Genomic DNA, 21,774 nt, shown 5'->3' with positions numbered 1-21,774 from the left:
CGAGCGTGTGAGCGCGAGCCTCACCATCTGGCGCGCCAGCAGCGTGGCGAGGTGCACGCACGTGTTGGTGGCGAGCAGCTGCGCGGCGCTGGCCGTGCACGCCGCCATGGAGCGTGTCGTGAGTGTCTGAGAGTGATGTGAGAGTGTGAGCGAGCGCGAGCCTCACCATCTGGCGCGCCAGCAGCGTGGCGAGGTGCACGCACGTGTTGGTGGCGAGCAGCTGCGCGGCGCTGGCCGTGCACGCCGCCATGGAGCGTGTCGTGAGTGTCTGAGAGTGATGTGAGAGTGTGAGCGAGCGCGAGCCTCACCATCTGGCGCGCCAGCAGCGTGGCGAGGTGCACGCACGTGTTGGTGGCGAGCAGCTGCGCGGCGCTGGCCGTGCACGCCGCCATGGAGCGTGTCGTGAGTGTCTGAGAGTGATGTGAGAGTGTGAGCGAGCGCGAGCCTCACCATCTGGCGCGCCAGCAGCGTGGCGAGGTGCACGCACGTGTTGGTGGCGAGCAGCTGCGCGGCGCTGGCCGTGCACGCCGCCATGGAGCGTGTCGTGAGTGTCTGAGAGTGATGTGAGAGTGTGAGCGAGCGTGTGAGCGCGAGCCTCACCATCTGGCGCGCCAGCAGCGTGGCGAGGTGCACGCACGTGTTGGTGGCGAGCAGCTGCGCGGCGCTGGCCGTGCACGCCGCCATGGAGCGTGTCGTGAGTGTCTGAGAGTGATGTGAGAGTGTGAGCGAGCGTGTGAGCGCGAGCCTCACCATCTGGCGCGCCAGCAGCGTGGCGAGGTGCACGCACGTGTTGGTGGCGAGCAGCTGCGCGGCGCTGGCCGTGCACGCCGCCATGGAGCGTGTCGTGAGTGTCTGAGAGTGATGTGAGAGTGTGAGCGAGCGTGTGAGCGCGAGCCTCACCATCTGGCGCGCCAGCAGCGTGGCGAGGTGCACGCACGTGTTGGTGGCGAGCAGCTGCGCGGCGCTGGCCGTGCACGCCGCCATGGAGCGTGTCGTGAGTGTCTGAGAGTGATGTGAGAGTGTGAGCGAGCGCGAGCCTCACCATCTGGCGCGCCAGCAGCGTGGCGAGGTGCACGCACGTGTTGGTGGCGAGCAGCTGCGCGGCGCTGGCCGTGCACGCCGCCATGGAGCGTGTCGTGAGTGTCTGAGAGTGATGTGAGAGTGTGAGCGAGCGTGTGAGCGCGAGCCTCACCATCTGGCGCGCCAGCAGCGTGGCGAGGTGCACGCACGTGTTGGTGGCGAGCAGCTGCGCGGCGCTGGCCGTGCACGCCGCCATGGAGCGTGTCGTGAGTGTCTGAGAGTGATGTGAGAGTGTGAGCGAGCGCGAGCCTCACCATCTGGCGCGCCAGCAGCGTGGCGAGGTGCACGCACGTGTTGGTGGCGAGCAGCTGCGCGGCGCTGGCCGTGCACGCCGCCATGGAGCGTGTCGTGAGTGTCTGAGAGTGATGTGAGAGTGTGAGCGAGCGCGAGCCTCACCATCTGGCGCGCCAGCAGCGTGGCGAGGTGCACGCACGTGTTGGTGGCGAGCAGCTGCGCGGCGCTGGCCGTGCACGCCGCCATGGAGCGTGTCGTGAGTGTCTGAGAGTGATGTGAGAGTGTGAGCGAGCGCGAGCCTCACCATCTGGCGCGCCAGCAGCGTGGCGAGGTGCACGCACGTGTTGGTGGCGAGCAGCTGCGCGGCGCTGGCCGTGCACGCCGCCATGGAGCGTGTCGTGAGTGTCTGAGAGTGATGTGAGAGTGTGAGCGAGCGTGTGAGCGCGAGCCTCACCATCTGGCGCGCCAGCAGCGTGGCGAGGTGCACGCACGTGTTGGTGGCGAGCAGCTGCGCGGCGCTGGCCGTGCACGCCGCCATGGAGCGTGTCGTGAGTGTCTGAGAGTGATGTGAGAGTGTGAGCGAGCGCGAGCCTCACCATCTGGCGCGCCAGCAGCGTGGCGAGGTGCACGCACGTGTTGGTGGCGAGCAGCTGCGCGGCGCTGGCCGTGCACGCCGCCATGGAGCGTGTCGTGAGTGTCTGAGAGTGATGTGAGAGTGTGAGCGAGCGCGAGCCTCACCATCTGGCGCGCCAGCAGCGTGGCGAGGTGCACGCACGTGTTGGTGGCGAGCAGCTGCGCGGCGCTGGCCGTGCACGCCGCCATGGAGCGTGTCGTGAGTGTCTGAGAGTGATGTGAGAGTGTGAGCGAGCGCGAGCCTCACCATCTGGCGCGCCAGCAGCGTGGCGAGGTGCACGCACGTGTTGGTGGCGAGCAGCTGCGCGGCGCTGGCCGTGCACGCCGCCATGGAGCGTGTCGTGAGTGTCTGAGAGTGATGTGAGAGTGTGAGCGAGCGTGTGAGCGCGAGCCTCACCATCTGGCGCGCCAGCAGCGTGGCGAGGTGCACGCACGTGTTGGTGGCGAGCAGCTGCGCGGCGCTGGCCGTGCACGCCGCCATGGAGCGTGTCGTGAGTGTCTGAGAGTGATGTGAGAGTGTGAGCGAGCGTGTGAGCGCGAGCCTCACCATCTGGCGCGCCAGCAGCGTGGCGAGGTGCACGCACGTGTTGGTGGCGAGCAGCTGCGCGGCGCTGGCCGTGCACGCCGCCATGGAGCGTGTCGTGAGTGTCTGAGAGTGATGTGAGAGTGTGAGCGAGCGCGAGCCTCACCATCTGGCGCGCCAGCAGCGTGGCGAGGTGCACGCACGTGTTGGTGGCGAGCAGCTGCGCGGCGCTGGCCGTGCACGCCGCCATGGAGCGTGTCGTGAGTGTCTGAGAGTGATGTGAGAGTGTGAGCGAGCGTGTGAGCGCGAGCCTCACCATCTGGCGCGCCAGCAGCGTGGCGAGGTGCACGCACGTGTTGGTGGCGAGCAGCTGCGCGGCGCTGGCCGTGCACGCCGCCATGGAGCGTGTCGTGAGTGTCTGAGAGTGATGTGAGAGTGTGAGCGAGCGCGAGCCTCACCATCTGGCGCGCCAGCAGCGTGGCGAGGTGCACGCACGTGTTGGTGGCGAGCAGCTGCGCGGCGCTGGCCGTGCACGCCGCCATGGAGCGTGTCGTGAGTGTCTGAGAGTGATGTGAGAGTGTGAGCGAGCGTGTGAGCGCGAGCCTCACCATCTGGCGCGCCAGCAGCGTGGCGAGGTGCACGCACGTGTTGGTGGCGAGCAGCTGCGCGGCGCTGGCCGTGCACGCCGCCATGGAGCGTGTCGTGAGTGTCTGAGAGTGATGTGAGAGTGTGAGCGAGCGTGTGAGCGCGAGCCTCACCATCTGGCGCGCCAGCAGCGTGGCGAGGTGCACGCACGTGTTGGTGGCGAGCAGCTGCGCGGCGCTGGCCGTGCACGCCGCCATGGAGCGTGTCGTGAGTGTCTGAGAGTGATGTGAGAGTGTGAGCGAGCGCGAGCCTCACCATCTGGCGCGCCAGCAGCGTGGCGAGGTGCACGCACGTGTTGGTGGCGAGCAGCTGCGCGGCGCTGGCCGTGCACGCCGCCATGGAGCGTGTCGTGAGTGTCTGAGAGTGATGTGAGAGTGTGAGCGAGCGTGTGAGCGCGAGCCTCACCATCTGGCGCGCCAGCAGCGTGGCGAGGTGCACGCACGTGTTGGTGGCGAGCAGCTGCGCGGCGCTGGCCGTGCACGCCGCCATGGAGCGTGTCGTGAGTGTCTGAGAGTGATGTGAGAGTGTGAGCGAGCGCGAGCCTCACCATCTGGCGCGCCAGCAGCGTGGCGAGGTGCACGCACGTGTTGGTGGCGAGCAGCTGCGCGGCGCTGGCCGTGCACGCCGCCATGGAGCGTGTCGTGAGTGTCTGAGAGTGATGTGAGAGTGTGAGCGAGCGTGTGAGCGCGAGCCTCACCATCTGGCGCGCCAGCAGCGTGGCGAGGTGCACGCACGTGTTGGTGGCGAGCAGCTGCGCGGCGCTGGCCGTGCACGCCGCCATGGAGCGTGTCGTGAGTGTCTGAGAGTGATGTGAGAGTGTGAGCGAGCGTGTGAGCGCGAGCCTCACCATCTGGCGCGCCAGCAGCGTGGCGAGGTGCACGCACGTGTTGGTGGCGAGCAGCTGCGCGGCGCTGGCCGTGCACGCCGCCATGGAGCGTGTCGTGAGTGTCTGAGAGTGATGTGAGAGTGTGAGCGAGCGCGAGCCTCACCATCTGGCGCGCCAGCAGCGTGGCGAGGTGCACGCACGTGTTGGTGGCGAGCAGCTGCGCGGCGCTGGCCGTGCACGCCGCCATGGAGCGTGTCGTGAGTGTCTGAGAGTGATGTGAGAGTGTGAGCGAGCGCGAGCCTCACCATCTGGCGCGCCAGCAGCGTGGCGAGGTGCACGCACGTGTTGGTGGCGAGCAGCTGCGCGGCGCTGGCCGTGCACGCCGCCATGGAGCGTGTCGTGAGTGTCTGAGAGTGATGTGAGAGTGTGAGCGAGCGCGAGCCTCACCATCTGGCGCGCCAGCAGCGTGGCGAGGTGCACGCACGTGTTGGTGGCGAGCAGCTGCGCGGCGCTGGCCGTGCACGCCGCCATGGAGCGTGTCGTGAGTGTCTGAGAGTGATGTGAGAGTGTGAGCGAGCGCGAGCCTCACCATCTGGCGCGCCAGCAGCGTGGCGAGGTGCACGCACGTGTTGGTGGCGAGCAGCTGCGCGGCGCTGGCCGTGCACGCCGCCATGGAGCGTGTCGTGAGTGTCTGAGAGTGATGTGAGAGTGTGAGCGAGCGTGTGAGCGCGAGCCTCACCATCTGGCGCGCCAGCAGCGTGGCGAGGTGCACGCACGTGTTGGTGGCGAGCAGCTGCGCGGCGCTGGCCGTGCACGCCGCCATGGAGCGTGTCGTGAGTGTCTGAGAGTGATGTGAGAGTGTGAGCGAGCGCGAGCCTCACCATCTGGCGCGCCAGCAGCGTGGCGAGGTGCACGCACGTGTTGGTGGCGAGCAGCTGCGCGGCGCTGGCCGTGCACGCCGCCATGGAGCGTGTCGTGAGTGTCTGAGAGTGATGTGAGAGTGTGAGCGAGCGCGAGCCTCACCATCTGGCGCGCCAGCAGCGTGGCGAGGTGCACGCACGTGTTGGTGGCGAGCAGCTGCGCGGCGCTGGCCGTGCACGCCGCCATGGAGCGTGTCGTGAGTGTCTGAGAGTGATGTGAGAGTGTGAGCGAGCGCGAGCCTCACCATCTGGCGCGCCAGCAGCGTGGCGAGGTGCACGCACGTGTTGGTGGCGAGCAGCTGCGCGGCGCTGGCCGTGCACGCCGCCATGGAGCGTGTCGTGAGTGTCTGAGAGTGATGTGAGAGTGTGAGCGAGCGCGAGCCTCACCATCTGGCGCGCCAGCAGCGTGGCGAGGTGCACGCACGTGTTGGTGGCGAGCAGCTGCGCGGCGCTGGCCGTGCACGCCGCCATGGAGCGTGTCGTGAGTGTCTGAGAGTGATGTGAGAGTGTGAGCGAGCGCGAGCCTCACCATCTGGCGCGCCAGCAGCGTGGCGAGGTGCACGCACGTGTTGGTGGCGAGCAGCTGCGCGGCGCTGGCCGTGCACGCCGCCATGGAGCGTGTCGTGAGTGTCTGAGAGTGATGTGAGAGTGTGAGCGAGCGCGAGCCTCACCATCTGGCGCGCCAGCAGCGTGGCGAGGTGCACGCACGTGTTGGTGGCGAGCAGCTGCGCGGCGCTGGCCGTGCACGCCGCCATGGAGCGTGTCGTGAGTGTCTGAGAGTGATGTGAGAGTGTGAGCGAGCGCGAGCCTCACCATCTGGCGCGCCAGCAGCGTGGCGAGGTGCACGCACGTGTTGGTGGCGAGCAGCTGCGCGGCGCTGGCCGTGCACGCCGCCATGGAGCGTGTCGTGAGTGTCTGAGAGTGATGTGAGAGTGTGAGCGAGCGCGAGCCTCACCATCTGGCGCGCCAGCAGCGTGGCGAGGTGCACGCACGTGTTGGTGGCGAGCAGCTGCGCGGCGCTGGCCGTGCACGCCGCCATGGAGCGTGTCGTGAGTGTCTGAGAGTGATGTGAGAGTGTGAGCGAGCGTGTGAGCGCGAGCCTCACCATCTGGCGCGCCAGCAGCGTGGCGAGGTGCACGCACGTGTTGGTGGCGAGCAGCTGCGCGGCGCTGGCCGTGCACGCCGCCATGGAGCGTGTCGTGAGTGTCTGAGAGTGATGTGAGAGTGTGAGCGAGCGTGTGAGCGCGAGCCTTACCATCTGGCGCGCCAGCAGCGTGGCGAGGTGCACGCACGTGTTGGTGGCGAGCAGCTGCGCGGCGCTGGCCGTGCACGCCGCCATGGAGCGTGTCGTGAGTGTCTGAGAGTGATGTGAGAGTGTGAGCGAGCGTGTGAGCGCGAGCCTCACCATCTGGCGCGCCAGCAGCGTGGCGAGGTGCACGCACGTGTTGGTGGCGAGCAGCTGCGCGGCGCTGGCCGTGCACGCCGCCATGGAGCGTGTCGTGAGTGTCTGAGAGTGATGTGAGAGTGTGAGCGAGCGCGAGCCTCACCATCTGGCGCGCCAGCAGCGTGGCGAGGTGCACGCACGTGTTGGTGGCGAGCAGCTGCGCGGCGCTGGCCGTGCACACCGCCATGGAGCGTGTCGTGAGTGTCTGAGAGTGATGTGAGAGTGTGAGCGAGCGTGTGAGCGCGAGCCTCACCATCTGGCGCGCCAGCAGCGTGGCGAGGTGCACGCACGTGTTGGTGGCGAGCAGCTGCGCGGCGCTGGCCGTGCACGCCGCCATGGAGCGTGTCGTGAGTGTCTGAGAGTGATGTGAGAGTGTGAGCGAGCGCGAGCCTCACCATCTGGCGCGCCAGCAGCGTGGCGAGGTGCACGCACGTGTTGGTGGCGAGCAGCTGCGCGGCGCTGGCCGTGCACGCCGCCATGGAGCGTGTCGTGAGTGTCTGAGAGTGATGTGAGAGTGTGAGCGAGCGTGTGAGCGCGAGCCTCACCATCTGGCGCGCCAGCAGCGTGGCGAGGTGCACGCACGTGTTGGTGGCGAGCAGCTGCGCGGCGCTGGCCGTGCACGCCGCCATGGAGCGTGTCGTGAGTGTCTGAGAGTGATGTGAGAGTGTGAGCGAGCGTGTGAGCGCGAGCCTCACCATCTGGCGCGCCAGCAGCGTGGCGAGGTGCACGCACGTGTTGGTGGCGAGCAGCTGCGCGGCGCTGGCCGTGCACGCCGCCATGGAGCGTGTCGTGAGTGTCTGAGAGTGATGTGAGAGTGTGAGCGAGCGCGAGCCTCACCATCTGGCGCGCCAGCAGCGTGGCGAGGTGCACGCACGTGTTGGTGGCGAGCAGCTGCGCGGCGCTGGCCGTGCACGCCGCCATGGAGCGTGTCGTGAGTGTCTGAGAGTGATGTGAGAGTGTGAGCGAGCGCGAGCCTCACCATCTGGCGCGCCAGCAGCGTGGCGAGGTGCACGCACGTGTTGGTGGCGAGCAGCTGCGCGGCGCTGGCCGTGCACGCCGCCATGGAGCGTGTCGTGAGTGTCTGAGAGTGATGTGAGAGTGTGAGCGAGCGTGTGAGCGCGAGCCTCACCATCTGGCGCGCCAGCAGCGTGGCGAGGTGCACGCACGTGTTGGTGGCGAGCAGCTGCGCGGCGCTGGCCGTGCACGCCGCCATGGAGCGTGTCGTGAGTGTCTGAGAGTGATGTGAGAGTGTGAGCGAGCGTGTGAGCGCGAGCCTCACCATCTGGCGCGCCAGCAGCGTGGCGAGGTGCACGCACGTGTTGGTGGCGAGCAGCTGCGCGGCGCTGGCCGTGCACGCCGCCATGGAGCGTGTCGTGAGTGTCTGAGAGTGATGTGAGAGTGTGAGCGAGCGCGAGCCTCACCATCTGGCGCGCCAGCAGCGTGGCGAGGTGCACGCACGTGTTGGTGGCGAGCAGCTGCGCGGCGCTGGCCGTGCACACCGCCATGGAGCGTGTCGTGAGTGTCTGAGAGTGATGTGAGAGTGTGAGCGAGCGTGTGAGCGCGAGCCTCACCATCTGGCGCGCCAGCAGCGTGGCGAGGTGCACGCACGTGTTGGTGGCGAGCAGCTGCGCGGCGCTGGCCGTGCACGCCGCCATGGAGCGTGTCGTGAGTGTCTGAGAGTGATGTGAGAGTGTGAGCGAGCGCGAGCCTCACCATCTGGCGCGCCAGCAGCGTGGCGAGGTGCACGCACGTGTTGGTGGCGAGCAGCTGCGCGGCGCTGGCCGTGCACGCCGCCATGGAGCGTGTCGTGAGTGTCTGAGAGTGATGTGAGAGTGTGAGCGAGCGTGTGAGCGCGAGCCTCACCATCTGGCGCGCCAGCAGCGTGGCGAGGTGCACGCACGTGTTGGTGGCGAGCAGCTGCGCGGCGCTGGCCGTGCACGCCGCCATGGAGCGTGTCGTGAGTGTCTGAGAGTGATGTGAGAGTGTGAGCGAGCGTGTGAGCGCGAGCCTCACCATCTGGCGCGCCAGCAGCGTGGCGAGGTGCACGCACGTGTTGGTGGCGAGCAGCTGCGCGGCGCTGGCCGTGCACGCCGCCATGGAGCGTGTCGTGAGTGTCTGAGAGTGATGTGAGAGTGTGAGCGAGCGCGAGCCTCACCATCTGGCGCGCCAGCAGCGTGGCGAGGTGCACGCACGTGTTGGTGGCGAGCAGCTGCGCGGCGCTGGCCGTGCACGCCGCCATGGAGCGTGTCGTGAGTGTCTGAGAGTGATGTGAGAGTGTGAGCGAGCGCGAGCCTCACCATCTGGCGCGCCAGCAGCGTGGCGAGGTGCACGCACGTGTTGGTGGCGAGCAGCTGCGCGGCGCTGGCCGTGCACGCCGCCATGGAGCGTGTCGTGAGTGTCTGAGAGTGATGTGAGAGTGTGAGCGAGCGTGTGAGCGCGAGCCTCACCATCTGGCGCGCCAGCAGCGTGGCGAGGTGCACGCACGTGTTGGTGGCGAGCAGCTGCGCGGCGCTGGCCGTGCACGCCGCCATGGAGCGTGTCGTGAGTGTCTGAGAGTGATGTGAGAGTGTGAGCGAGCGTGTGAGCGCGAGCCTCACCATCTGGCGCGCCAGCAGCGTGGCGAGGTGCACGCACGTGTTGGTGGCGAGCAGCTGCGCGGCGCTGGCCGTGCACGCCGCCATGGAGCGTGTCGTGAGTGTCTGAGAGTGATGTGAGAGTGTGAGCGAGCGCGAGCCTCACCATCTGGCGCGCCAGCAGCGTGGCGAGGTGCACGCACGTGTTGGTGGCGAGCAGCTGCGCGGCGCTGGCCGTGCACGCCGCCATGGAGCGTGTCGTGAGTGTCTGAGAGTGATGTGAGAGTGTGAGCGAGCGCGAGCCTCACCATCTGGCGCGCCAGCAGCGTGGCGAGGTGCACGCACGTGTTGGTGGCGAGCAGCTGCGCGGCGCTGGCCGTGCACGCCGCCATGGAGCGTGTCGTGAGTGTCTGAGAGTGATGTGAGAGTGTGAGCGAGCGCGAGCCTCACCATCTGGCGCGCCAGCAGCGTGGCGAGGTGCACGCACGTGTTGGTGGCGAGCAGCTGCGCGGCGCTGGCCGTGCACGCCGCCATGGAGCGTGTCGTGAGTGTCTGAGAGTGATGTGAGAGTGTGAGCGAGCGCGAGCCTCACCATCTGGCGCGCCAGCAGCGTGGCGAGGTGCACGCACGTGTTGGTGGCGAGCAGCTGCGCGGCGCTGGCCGTGCACGCCGCCATGGAGCGTGTCGTGAGTGTCTGAGAGTGATGTGAGAGTGTGAGCGAGCGTGTGAGCGCGAGCCTCACCATCTGGCGCGCCAGCAGCGTGGCGAGGTGCACGCACGTGTTGGTGGCGAGCAGCTGCGCGGCGCTGGCCGTGCACGCCGCCATGGAGCGTGTCGTGAGTGTCTGAGAGTGATGTGAGAGTGTGAGCGAGCGTGTGAGCGCGAGCCTCACCATCTGGCGCGCCAGCAGCGTGGCGAGGTGCACGCACGTGTTGGTGGCGAGCAGCTGCGCGGCGCTGGCCGTGCACGCCGCCATGGAGCGTGTCGTGAGTGTCTGAGAGTGATGTGAGAGTGTGAGCGAGCGTGTGAGCGCGAGCCTCACCATCTGGCGCGCCAGCAGCGTGGCGAGGTGCACGCACGTGTTGGTGGCGAGCAGCTGCGCGGCGCTGGCCGTGCACGCCGCCATGGAGCGTGTCGTGAGTGTCTGAGAGTGATGTGAGAGTGTGAGCGAGCGTGTGAGCGCGAGCCTCACCATCTGGCGCGCCAGCAGCGTGGCGAGGTGCACGCACGTGTTGGTGGCGAGCAGCTGCGCGGCGCTGGCCGTGCACGCCGCCATGGAGCGTGTCGTGAGTGTCTGAGAGTGATGTGAGAGTGTGAGCGAGCGTGTGAGCGCGAGCCTCACCATCTGGCGCGCCAGCAGCGTGGCGAGGTGCACGCACGTGTTGGTGGCGAGCAGCTGCGCGGCGCTGGCCGTGCACGCCGCCATGGAGCGCGCCACCAGCGCCGCGCCCGCGCACACGCACCTGCGGGCAGTGCGAGCTACTGAACGTCGACTGAACGAACATGTATGCCTGTTGCGTTCTGCGCAATCCTCAACCAGCCTCTACCATCGACTGATATCGGTCTCGGTAGGACTTGTTTATTAAACATAAATTTTCGTCTTATCCTAATTCATACCTACACCGATTCGGACTCATTTATTCCGCCCAGCATTTGACCTAGCTCATCTAGTCTCCGCAAAGATGACGATATCGTCGGAGAAAGGAAAGTGAGAGAACGCCGTTGACATTGATGCTTTGCCCCTCCCCCAATCTCAAGGTTTTAAAGATATCCTCCATCGCGTTGATAAACTGTTTTAGGGACATTATATCCCTTTGTCTTGCCTCGTGGCGAAGAGAAATGGGTCTCGTTCGTTTGTCTTGAATATTGACCGTCATCGTATCTACGACGTACATCAACTCAATATCTCAATATATCACCTATCTGTATGATATCTCTGCAGAGAATCCAGGACAGCCCAGGCCAGTCGACAATTTCGAAGGCTTTCTCGTAGTCCAGTAATTTATTCGTTTGTATAATATGCTAAGCAGTATGGAATATGGATATGGCCCAAGCCATTTCGAAACCCAGCCTTTTCGACTGGCTGAAATTCTTTGAGGATTCATAACGAACTCAGAAGATATCATATAGATTTGGCTAAGAAGTGAAATCGGTCAGTAATATCTCGAGAGCGTTTTATCAACCGCGGCTCTGGGCTGGTAGCCTGGTGAATTTAGTGGGCGTTAAAGTGCCTCCCTAAGAGGGTAAAGCTTTAGATTAAGAAACATCAAATTTTGAGATTTTGAAGGGAAGGGGAGAAAGGAGGGTGGGGAGGCCATAACCCCGGTATCACTTCGGAACCCCATGGTTATGGAGATATCCATGGTAAAAGTTTTGAGATTAGAGAATTCCGCAGCTTTCACACGTTATTTGCACATTCCACACGTTATTTGCACATTTCACACATCATTTTCACACGTTATTTCATGCGTTATTTACACAAGTTATTTTCACACGTTATTTTTGAACAGGAGTACGTGAAAGCGATCTCGACTACAAGATCAACAAACGACACAACTTACGTTGCTCATGCTCCGTTCTGTAGCTTTCACACATTATTTTCACATTTCGCAAGTTACTTTCACATTTCACACGTTATTTTAACGTTTGTTATTTAACGACATGTAATGTATAAAGCGTGTAGTGTGTTGCATAGAGCATGAAAAAAAAACATAGTCCTAAATAATTATCTTAATTATTAACCTACATAAATATATATGTATATAAAAGTATATATATATCTCTCACGGTCAGTTTTGGACTCACCATCAAATTAGAGAAAATAAGCTTTAGTTCGTAATTTGAAGCATGCAGTGTTGAAAATAATACGCCTCAACGTTTTCAAAATAAAAATGGAAATAAAAAAAGGCATGGGCACTTAAGAGCCCATGGATGTTAACTTTACTGATGATAACATGGATATCTCCATAATATCCCCATAACCATTGGTTTCCCAATGATGGCAGTGTTACCTAGTGTAGCTCCCGCTCCACCCTCCACCCTTCACCCCCCAAAACCCCATAATTTGATGGTTCTTAATGTAAAGCATAGCTGCCGTAAGTTTCAAAATGACAATCGCGGTATAAAAGCGATTTACCTATTTATATTGGGATAATTTTTAAAACGTAAGCATAGAAAAAATAAACATTCAATTCTTCATTTTCATTAAAAACCCAATTTTAATGGTTACTAATCTATCTATCTATGCCTATTACATATATTGCAGATGTTTTAAGCAGTGTTTAGTTACTAATACCCTACATAAAAAAAATAAACTTACTTGGCAGATATCGGTGGATTTAGGTCTTCCTTCTCAGCAGCGACGGCTAGCAATTGTGCGATCACTTTTACAGCTTGGAACCGCTGTATTGCCATTTTCTCTGTTATATTTTGCTGTCAAAGAATTTTACTTCTCAATTATTAAGTCAAAAGATAGTCGTAATGACAAATATTAAATGTAAAACGTGTTTCGAAACATGTGTCCTTCTGTTTAGGGTCATATTAAGATACATGTAGGCATACTATAGCCGAAATTTAAAGTGCACATAATGAAAAATTAGGAAATTACCGCTCATTGTGAATCAAATCCCAAAGTTATTCCTCTCTTAGAGCTCGAATAGATAAGTGCAATACAATCAGAACTAAAATTCTTAAATTATTAACATATTTACCTTCTCGAATTTCTCCATTATCCTGTACAGTTCGTTCATCTGCTTCTCCAAGAATGGCAAGTCTAGATCTACCTTAGCTTTTCTATCACTTCTACCACTGGCTCTACTCATATCACTCGTGGAACTACAAACAGAACTAGCTGTACTCAACTTCGCCCTCTCTTCAGCATTCTTCTTTTTCTTATTCTTCTTTTTCGGTTCCTTCTCTACTTCTTCTGGTACTTTATTCGCTTGAGCACTTGTGTGTGGTTTCTCAGCTTTAATACTATCTTTAACATCTTTATTAACATTTGATTCAGTACTTGAATTGACATCATCTTTCTTCTTTTTACCATTATCCTTTTTTTGTTCTGATTCGGAATTACCGTTAGCTACTTTCCCTTTTTTCTTCTTACCCGATTTCTCTTCTTCGGCTTCTAACCCATTCGCTTGGCTTAAATTGGTTTCCGGTAGTAGTGGCACTATGATGTTCCGTATGGAACTTATTACACGATACACTTTACTCGTCACTGGATTTAAGTACGTATCTAGTGTTGTGATGTTGTCATCGAATATAGGATTCGAATTTCCACTGTTGAAAGTACAAATATTAATATACTAAATATATCTCATACAAAACAAACATTCTTAACTTATTGAGTAGTTAGTAGTTAATGTCGGATTTCATAGAGATTATTTCTAAAAGAAAATAATAAATAATTTTATTATTAAAAGGTCCTTGCTATTTATTTTACTACCAACGAAAAAACAAAAGTTATCCTGTCTGAAAGGAAACTCTGAAAAGGAATTTACAGCGTATTTACTAACGTAAAGCTTACTCAGTCAGAAACCCTTATAATCACAGAAAACTTATTATCAAAATTAAGAAAGGAAGAGTATACAAAATATCTTACGATGCTAGTAATTTCTGCTTCAGCTTCCTAGCTTTCTTCTTAATCGCCTTCTGCTTCTCTCTCTCTTTTCTCTCTTGGTCGAGCCTCGCAGCTTCCTCTACTTCTTTTGGAATTTGATCTTGACTTTCTGACGATGTCTAAAATTAAAAAAAAAAATCTTTTGTTGTAGAAAGAACTAGTTGTGAACCAGTTACGTAATAGTTAGTAGTCCTGATTCAGTGCATATTTCTTGACAAAAAAAATGACCATCTTCTATCACTCTATATAAATTCTTCTATAATCTACGGTTGCATATTTTATGCCGAGTAACATAGGAAAGTAACCTTTTGGCATGAAAGAGTAACATACAACTTCTTACGCGCAAAATTTAGAGTTTATTATATATACAAAAATATAATTTGATAACTTAATCTGGAAAAATAAACTAAAGAGGTTCCTTTAGCACAGATATCATAATTAATTACAGCTTGCTAACTCTATACTATTACAAACCTAAACAACCAAAAATTAGTTAATGTAATAAATATTTATTTCAGACAATTAATCATTAATTTTGGTAAAAAAAAAAACTTAACTAAACTAACAAAAAAAGATGTTATCTACAAGATAATCAAACACTTACGGCTTGTCGAGGACCGGTGGCTTTTTCTCTGATGGCTTGTAAGTGTGATTCAAGTCTTTGTTGACTTGCGTCTTGCTTGTCTCGTATTCTAGAGCGAAGGGCGTCCGCTTCTAGCTCAGCAGCGGCTGCTAGCGCTGATAGACGGGACTTTACACCTTCCGCCTGTATAAGTAAGGTTGAAAATAAATTGATCAGTTTATCTATAATATAAAAATGAGTCGCTGAATGTGTTGCTAAGCGCAAAACTCGAGAACGGTTGGACCGATTTCGCTAATTATTTTTTTAAAATATTCCTTGAAGTACGAGGATGGTTCTTACGGAGAGAAAAATTCTAAAAAAAAAAATTAAAATTTCCTGAAAAAGTCTAAAAACAACACTTTTCTATACTCCCAAAGAAAAAGTTTTGTGATAATACTTAAAAGTCAATTTAAACTTTAATACCATACGATAAAGTTTGTGTTAGGCGATACGAAGTTTGCCGGGTCAGCTAGTTTATAATATTAGCCATCTGTGCATTTATGTTATCCTAGTACTTTTCAATAGAAAATAGGGGTTTATTTATTTGATATGATATATTTTCTAACGCTGATAAACGGGATTGTACACCTTCTGTCTATATGCATAAGGGGCCATCCATACGTCACACGAATTTTATGATTATTTGACCCCTCCCCCGTTTTTGTTGTTTCGTAAGAGGATATTAATTTGTTATTATCTTTACTAGTGTTTTTTAGGATCTTCTATTAGGTAATTATTCAAATCGTAATACACAGAACATTAGCGCGAGTTTAACAATACAATCCACAAATTCACACATTTCCCAACAGCCCGGCTAGCTCAGTCGGTAGAGCATGAGACTCTTAATCTCAGGGTCGTGGGTTCGAGCCCCACGTTGGGCGAAACATATTTTAATATTTTTTTATTTATTTTTTATTACCATTTTAAATAAATATTAGAATTTTGTTTTTTTTTTGTTTTTTTTTTTTAAGCAAATCCAACTAAACTTTTTATTTATTAAGTAGGAAAACAAGAATTCCTTGCAAAAAAAAAAACAGTGTGCAGCAAGCGCAACTCCAGCACGCTCTCGACCGCACTAAATGTCATGTCATGTCCCGTCCCGTCCCGTCGTGTCCCGTCCCGTCCCATCCCGTCCCATCCCGTCCCGTCCCGTCCCGTCCCGCCCCTCACCTTCTCCCGCGCCGCGTCGTCCCGCTCCTGGCGCCGCAGCTCGCGCAATTCCTCCACACGGGCGTCCCGTTCCTTGCGCCGCTCCAGCATGCTTTCTACGTGGAGTCTGCGCGCCGCCTCTAAGGCCTGCCTTCGGGCTCCCACCGCCGCCTCGCGGGCCGCTTTTTGCTCCTAAACACAGATTCACTTTATATCATACCGTACGACTACCAAACGACGAGAAAACGCATTAATCGACTAACGCCCAGTTTCTAAACTCAAAAAACGATCCGTTTTACATACGAACCGTTCAACAATAGATAAACTAAACGAAAAGTATCTTCAATTTAGGAATCGGGCTGGAGTAACCGACAAAAACAATCTTTTTGCCAGATTGGTATAGGTAGTAGGGGAGCCCAAACATGGACTTTGGGATTTACTCGAGGACAACAGAAGTCATTCTGACATAAGGAGGGTTATCTCGACTAACGATTTATAATTTGCGTATCTATCGAGGAATAATAATCGACTCATCACTGACATACTACCAACAGAAGGCGGTGGACCAATAAAGATGGAAAATTGGAAATGAATGATATAAAACGTCTGCATAATAATCTGACGCGCTCGAGTATTTCAAGGTCACATTTTTTTAAATTTTCAAAAATCAGCCGTGACTTTGGTTACGTTAAAATGAACATTCTTTTCAATAGGAGTTTCTTGAGGGTTTACTTAACGACCCTAGTCAATATCTGACGCAAGGGAAAAAATTCTTCAATTTTATTGTTTCAACATACTTTTGACATCTTTTAGTCACAGCTATAATTTCTGCCAAAAAAACAGCGTTTTGTGTGCAAATTTGTGGTGTCAAAACAACGGCGAGCTCTATGCATATTTTTAAGTTATCAGAACACTTACACTATTAATATCTGAAGCACCATATACACGCCCCATCACCAGTTGACGGAATACATGGTGTATTCCCTCATCACAATCCAAGGGGTCCTACGACGCTCCAGATAAACCCTATTTGACCTTTAGCGCTACCATAATACTATGTCCAGATAATTACTATGTCACTCTTACCAATTTATGGAGTCTATCTCGCCTCATCTGTCTTAAACGAGTCGTATGAGAGCGACACTGCTCTAAGAACTCATGTCGTCGATTCTCAGCTTCCAATTGCTTGATAAAAGCTATCTCACGTAATTTTTCTTCTTCGTCATGAGCTTTGCGGACTATATCCTAAAAAATAAAAAAAAAAAAACTTTAAAGACTATTATTTCCCAAATTTACCAACATAATATGTATAACAACTTACTTACTAAAACTATAATAACTTTACTAACTGAGGTAGGGCACAGCAGGAATTTCCTGCTCAAAATATGGAGCAGTCCGACTGGGGTAGTACCTCGACCTTACAGAAGATCACAGCTAAATAATACTGTTTTCAAGCAGTATTGTGTTCCTGTTGGTGAGTAAGGTGACCAGAGCTCCTGGGGGGATTGGGGATTGGGTCGGCAACGCGCTTGCGATGCTTCTGGTGTTGCAGGCGTCTATAAGCTACGGTAATCGCTTACCATCAGGTGAGCCGTACGCTTGTTTGCCGATTTAGTTATATATAAATAAATAAATAAATAATAATAATTTAAACAAAATTTATGTAATAATAAAAATTACTTGAATCAAATAATTTCGAAAACTTAACAAATAAGTCACAATTTTTTATCCTTAACTTACCTTTATGTGTTGGTCACGATTTTCAGTCGCCTTTTGGAGTCTCCTCTCCATCCTGATTCTTTTTTCCTCTATCAATTGATTTTTGGCGACCTGAAAGAAATGAAAGTAAACTTATTTATTGGTCATACATAAGGAGTTTACAAATTATAAATATGAAGTATTATAATATAACAATAGCACGGTCATACAATAAAAAAGGGGTAGAGAACACAAAGACAGCAATAAAAAGGAAAGGTCAAACGGGATACTACCCAAGTATTCTTTTTGGCAGTAAAAATTTGCCACTTTTCTAGCGGCAATGTGTTATTAGGATAAACAGAGGAGAGAAAAAAATAATTACTTTGACTTCCTCAACGCGAGCCAGTAATTGATGTATCTTCTTTGCACGTTCAGTTTGATATTCCAATCTTTGGCGCTCGGCCCTCGCTTGCTTCGCTTGGAGTCTGAAAATTGTCACAAAACTTTGTCGTCTCGTATTAAATTAAATAAAAAGAACAGAGATCAAAAACCTTTTTATTTACATTTTGAAGTCGCTAAGCTTCTTAACAATTTTTGTTGCTGTTTTCATTGTAGTAAAGTTTAGCACCCTAGAATGTAAATAAGGCATGTTTTATATGAAGTGATAATATTAGTAATGATATAGCCTAGCGGGATGCGAGTGAAGCCACGAGCGACGGTTAGTTCAATATATGTGTGACTGATACCTGCGTAAAGCGTCTTGCAGGCTGCCTCTACGTTTGATACCTTGAGATAATTTAGCATGCAATTGTTGTGCTCGTCCTGTAAAATATTTTTAATTTTCGATTTTTATAAATTGGTTGATATCAATACTTATAAACAATACCGATTAATTGCAGTAATTTGATAAAAAAAAATTGGAATTTAAAGTTGTGTAAAACATAAAAAAGAAATAAATTTTAATTTGTTCACGATGATAAAATAAAAGGTGGTTTGCAAATGCAAATTATTAGCATACAAATTTACACCTTGTAATCTAACCTAAAAAATCCAAAAGCTATCAACATTTTACCTGGATCCCTAGCAACCAAAGCTTCTAAGACAACCAATGTGTCAACGCGTTCGGCCCATGTCATCCCAGCAAGTGCGGTTTCATACTGATCTTCTAAACTAGCAGCTAACGATCCCAAAGTTTCTGTTGGAACGACTTGGGTAGCCGGATCTTCGCAGACGATTTCTGCGTCTGTCTATAATTTTAGACCAAAAAATTTAAAAAAGTACTCAATATAAAATAGCTCTGTATCTTGTGTCTATGTCTTTGTTGTAAAAGTGACCGACTGGGGTAGTATCTCGACCTTACAGAAGATCACAGCAAAATAATACTGTTTTCAAGCAGTATTGTGTTCCTGTTGGTGAGTAAGGTGACCAGAGCTCCTGGGGGGCTTGGGGAGTGGGTCGGCAACGCGCTTGCGATGCTTCTGGTGTTGCAGGTGTCTATAAGCTACAGTAATCGCTTACCATCAGGTGAGCCGTACGCTTGTTTGCCGACCTAGTGAAATAAAAAAAAGTGATGTCGGTATATAATTGTGGGTACTTGGTACCTAAATTCAGACAAACAGGAAAGTTAACAGCAGTGTGACAAAGGAAATTTGTCGAATATGCTACAAATTTGCATCAATACGTACAGCGAATCAGTACTAAGTATAAAAAACTATAGATTCACCTAAGAAATAATATAAAATAACTCAAAAAAAAGTTACCTCAGTATCATCTGTTTCAGTGTCGATATCAATATCTGAAACTTGTTGCAGCTCCAATATCTGTCTGTTCAATAGATCTTCTTCTTCACAAAGCTTCCTCTGGTCAACTTCCGATTGAAAATCTAAGGCCCAGCTAATTTTTCTCTCGTTTTCTTCTATTTGTGAAGTCATCTCGGCTATTTCGGACATTTCAGAGGGATCTGCCGCTTTTAATATTTCGTTTTGATCAGACATTTGATCGTCATCATCTAAATATTTAAAAGTAGTCTTGAATTCCGCTTTCCATTTATCAAAATCGAATACGTCTTGGGTGCTTTCCTGAGATCTGGCTAAAGCGGTAGTTAGACTTTCTAATGAAGAATGTAATCGATTTTTAGTCAATTCGCCGTCATCATCTTTTTGAGAATCTTTAATTTTTTCGGCTCTCTTTGTAAGTACTTTATTCCGCGACGATTTTGTTCGTAAACCAGTTACATCCGATTTTTGTCGGATCATCGAAGGATCCTTTGGTTTGTTTTCAGATTTCGGCTTAGCAGCAACTTTAACCACCTTTTCAGGTCTTACAACTTTTTCAATTTTTTCGTCGGATTTCTCTGTTTCTTTTGGCTGCTCCGACTTTGCGCGATCAATATTTGGCACTTTAGAATCAACAAATTCTTTAGTTTCCTGTTTAGGAGATTCCAACATATTCAGAGTGGGCAAACTCGTCGTAGCCGATGGCTGATGAAATCTATTTGCCCAGTGTGACTTAGAGTGCTTCTTTGATTCGCGACTTAATCGCCTCGATTTCACAGTAAGCCAACCTTCATTGTCGTTTTTATTATTATCAACGTTAAGTACTTCAATTGAATTTGCCACATCTTGCAGCGCCTGTTTGTCTTCTGGTACAAGAGTTTTCAAACTTTCGCTCGATTCTATTCGTGACATATCTATCTGGGTGACAACCGTATCTGAGCTGCTGTAATCTTTTGAATCTTTATATTTTTCTAATGCAGCGTTTGTCTTTTCTTTTTTATCGCTTTTTTCAGTTACCCTAAGAGAAGTGGGTCTCGGGGGACGCTTTTTAAGAACTTCTTTACCAGACAATGGTTTGGCATCGCCAGACCCTAACTGAGTGTTTCTACTCATTGGTCTTTTATATAATGTACCTTTATTAGTAGAACCAGCAGGCGTTGTGTCAAAAAGACTAGTTCGACCAGTTGTCAAATTAAACGGATAGCTGCATTTATTTGTTTGGTGTTTCTTTTGGAATGATCGTTGAGTCTTAGGTACAGTGGTGGGACGCATTTCTACAACAGTAGAACTTCGAGCTAATCTTGTTGGTGTCTTCACTTCCACTTTTGTTGCGTTTAATGACTTGGGTTTAGCCGCTGCTTGTGAGTATGCTGGTTTTACAACTTGCTTATTATCTGTAAGGGGTTTTACGTCACATTTTTTTGAATTATCATCTTTTTTATTTACATCGTTTTCAATAGCTAACGTGTCTTTTGGAAGTCCTTTGAACCGATCAATATTTTCACCTTTTTCTGTAGCTATACCTTTAAAAATTTCTTTTTCAATGTCATCGATCGTTTTCATTAGCACTTCAACTTTTTTCTCCTGTTCGTCTTCTTTTTTATCAATTTCTACAGTGTTTTGTATAACTTGCAAAATTTCATCATTTAAAACTTTAAGTTCACTATTAATTGTACTATCTTTGATACTTATTAAGATATTTTCTTCTTCGTTTAGATTAATTGTAGGAGAATCCTTATTACCCAAAATTTCGACTTTTGTGCTGTCTTCCATTTCAGTTGTTTTGAAACTTCCAATGTTTGCAGTGTCTATTTTTGTACTATTATCTGGTGATGTTTCAGAAATAACCTCTTTGTTTTCAATATGGTTTTTATCGATTTCTAACTTAGGTGAACTTTCATTTGATACATCAGCAAAATTATCTTCAGACTTAGTTGGAGATGCAGTGGAAAACCCGTCTTTTTCTTCGACATTCTCTTTTACAGATTGTATATCTCGAATGTTTTCTGTTCCGTTCTTTTCTTTCTCGACGTCTTGATTAATCATATTTTCATTTTTAGCCTGATTAGCTGAAATTTGTTTTTGTAAAAATTTACCTTCCATGTCATTTAACTGGGCAATAGTAGCTTTAGCTTGGCAAGACATTTCTTCAGAATCTTGTTTGGTATTTACTGTATTTGATTTAGAATGTTTGGGAGATTTTATTATGACTTGTTTAGGAGACACATTTTGATACTCTTTCACTGTCCCAATTTCAACAGTAATAGACTTGGGTTCTTGTTTATTAGGAGTAACATCTTTATTACTAGATGGGGTTTCTTCAGTCACAACCTCCTCACATGTATCTTTTATATCTTTTTCTTTAATGTCTGACAATCTAGTAGATTCTTTAGCAATTTTAGCTTCCGGTTTTGCTGTTATTTTTGATGGAGATATTTTATTGCTAAAGAATTCAATACTAGCTTTAGGACTGGAGCTAGGAATTACTGATATCCTAGGACTTATTTTACCACTTCCTGGGCTAGCCTTACCAGTTAGATTGGGGCTATGTTTTCCACTCGGTGTGTTATGTCCTGAGAGAGATGGGCTGTTTTTTCCGGATACGGATGGAGAACTCCTGACGGAATGATTTCGTCTTGACTCTGGTCTCACAAAGTCAGTCTTTCTAATTTCCCAAGCTAAGCTCTGTGGCCTTTGCGGTGGAGGTGTATTATCGTATTCCCATTTCAGTCTAAACCACTCTCCTAAAGATTTAAAATCGCGCATGTAATTCTCTAGCACTAATATGACTTCTTGGCACTCATTTATATTTTCGTGAGCTTCAACAGTGTTGTAAATTTCACCGATCTGAAAATAAATATGTCCAATGTATAATTCACTGGCATTTAAAACACAAATTTTAACTTTTCACCAATGACCAATATAATAGAATGGTTTCATTCCTCCAAAAAAAAAGTTAGTAGAAGATTTACTAAACTCGTTTATTACTTTAGATAAATTAATAAAAATAAAAAGATTTTTTAAATTACTT

General features: G+C 51.5%; 1 protein-coding gene and 1 non-coding gene across 2 annotated transcripts in view; one reads left to right on the top strand and one right to left on the bottom strand.

The window, feature by feature from the left end:
* LOC123664632 (golgin subfamily A member 4) overlaps nucleotides 1-21,774 on the bottom strand; it is a 95,257-nt gene that overhangs the window by 69,958 nt on the left and 3,525 nt on the right. The window contains exons 3-14 of the mRNA XM_045599150.1: nucleotides 18,729-21,590; nucleotides 18,041-18,215; nucleotides 17,715-17,790; nucleotides 17,351-17,453; nucleotides 17,011-17,100; nucleotides 16,357-16,515; nucleotides 15,292-15,462; nucleotides 14,104-14,265; nucleotides 13,482-13,618; nucleotides 12,589-13,159; nucleotides 12,198-12,310; nucleotides 10,284-10,341 (exon numbers count right to left, since the gene is read on the bottom strand). Of these exons, the coding sequence (XP_045455106.1) occupies nucleotides 10,284-10,341; nucleotides 12,198-12,310; nucleotides 12,589-13,159; nucleotides 13,482-13,618; nucleotides 14,104-14,265; nucleotides 15,292-15,462; nucleotides 16,357-16,515; nucleotides 17,011-17,100; nucleotides 17,351-17,453; nucleotides 17,715-17,790; nucleotides 18,041-18,215; nucleotides 18,729-21,590 (4,677 nt within the window). The remainder of the gene's footprint in view (nucleotides 1-10,283; nucleotides 10,342-12,197; nucleotides 12,311-12,588; nucleotides 13,160-13,481; nucleotides 13,619-14,103; nucleotides 14,266-15,291; nucleotides 15,463-16,356; nucleotides 16,516-17,010; nucleotides 17,101-17,350; nucleotides 17,454-17,714; nucleotides 17,791-18,040; nucleotides 18,216-18,728; nucleotides 21,591-21,774) is intronic.
* On the top strand, nucleotides 14,930-15,002 carry Trnak-cuu. Its single transcript has one exon. It is a non-coding gene; the product is annotated as a tRNA-Lys (tRNA).

Source organism: Melitaea cinxia, chromosome 22, assembly GCF_905220565.1.
Source record: "Melitaea cinxia chromosome 22, ilMelCinx1.1, whole genome shotgun sequence".
Classification (NCBI taxonomy): domain Eukaryota; kingdom Metazoa; phylum Arthropoda; class Insecta; order Lepidoptera; family Nymphalidae; genus Melitaea; species Melitaea cinxia.
Note: the sequence above shows the minus strand (reverse complement) of the source record. Positions and strands in the feature narration are given on the sequence as shown.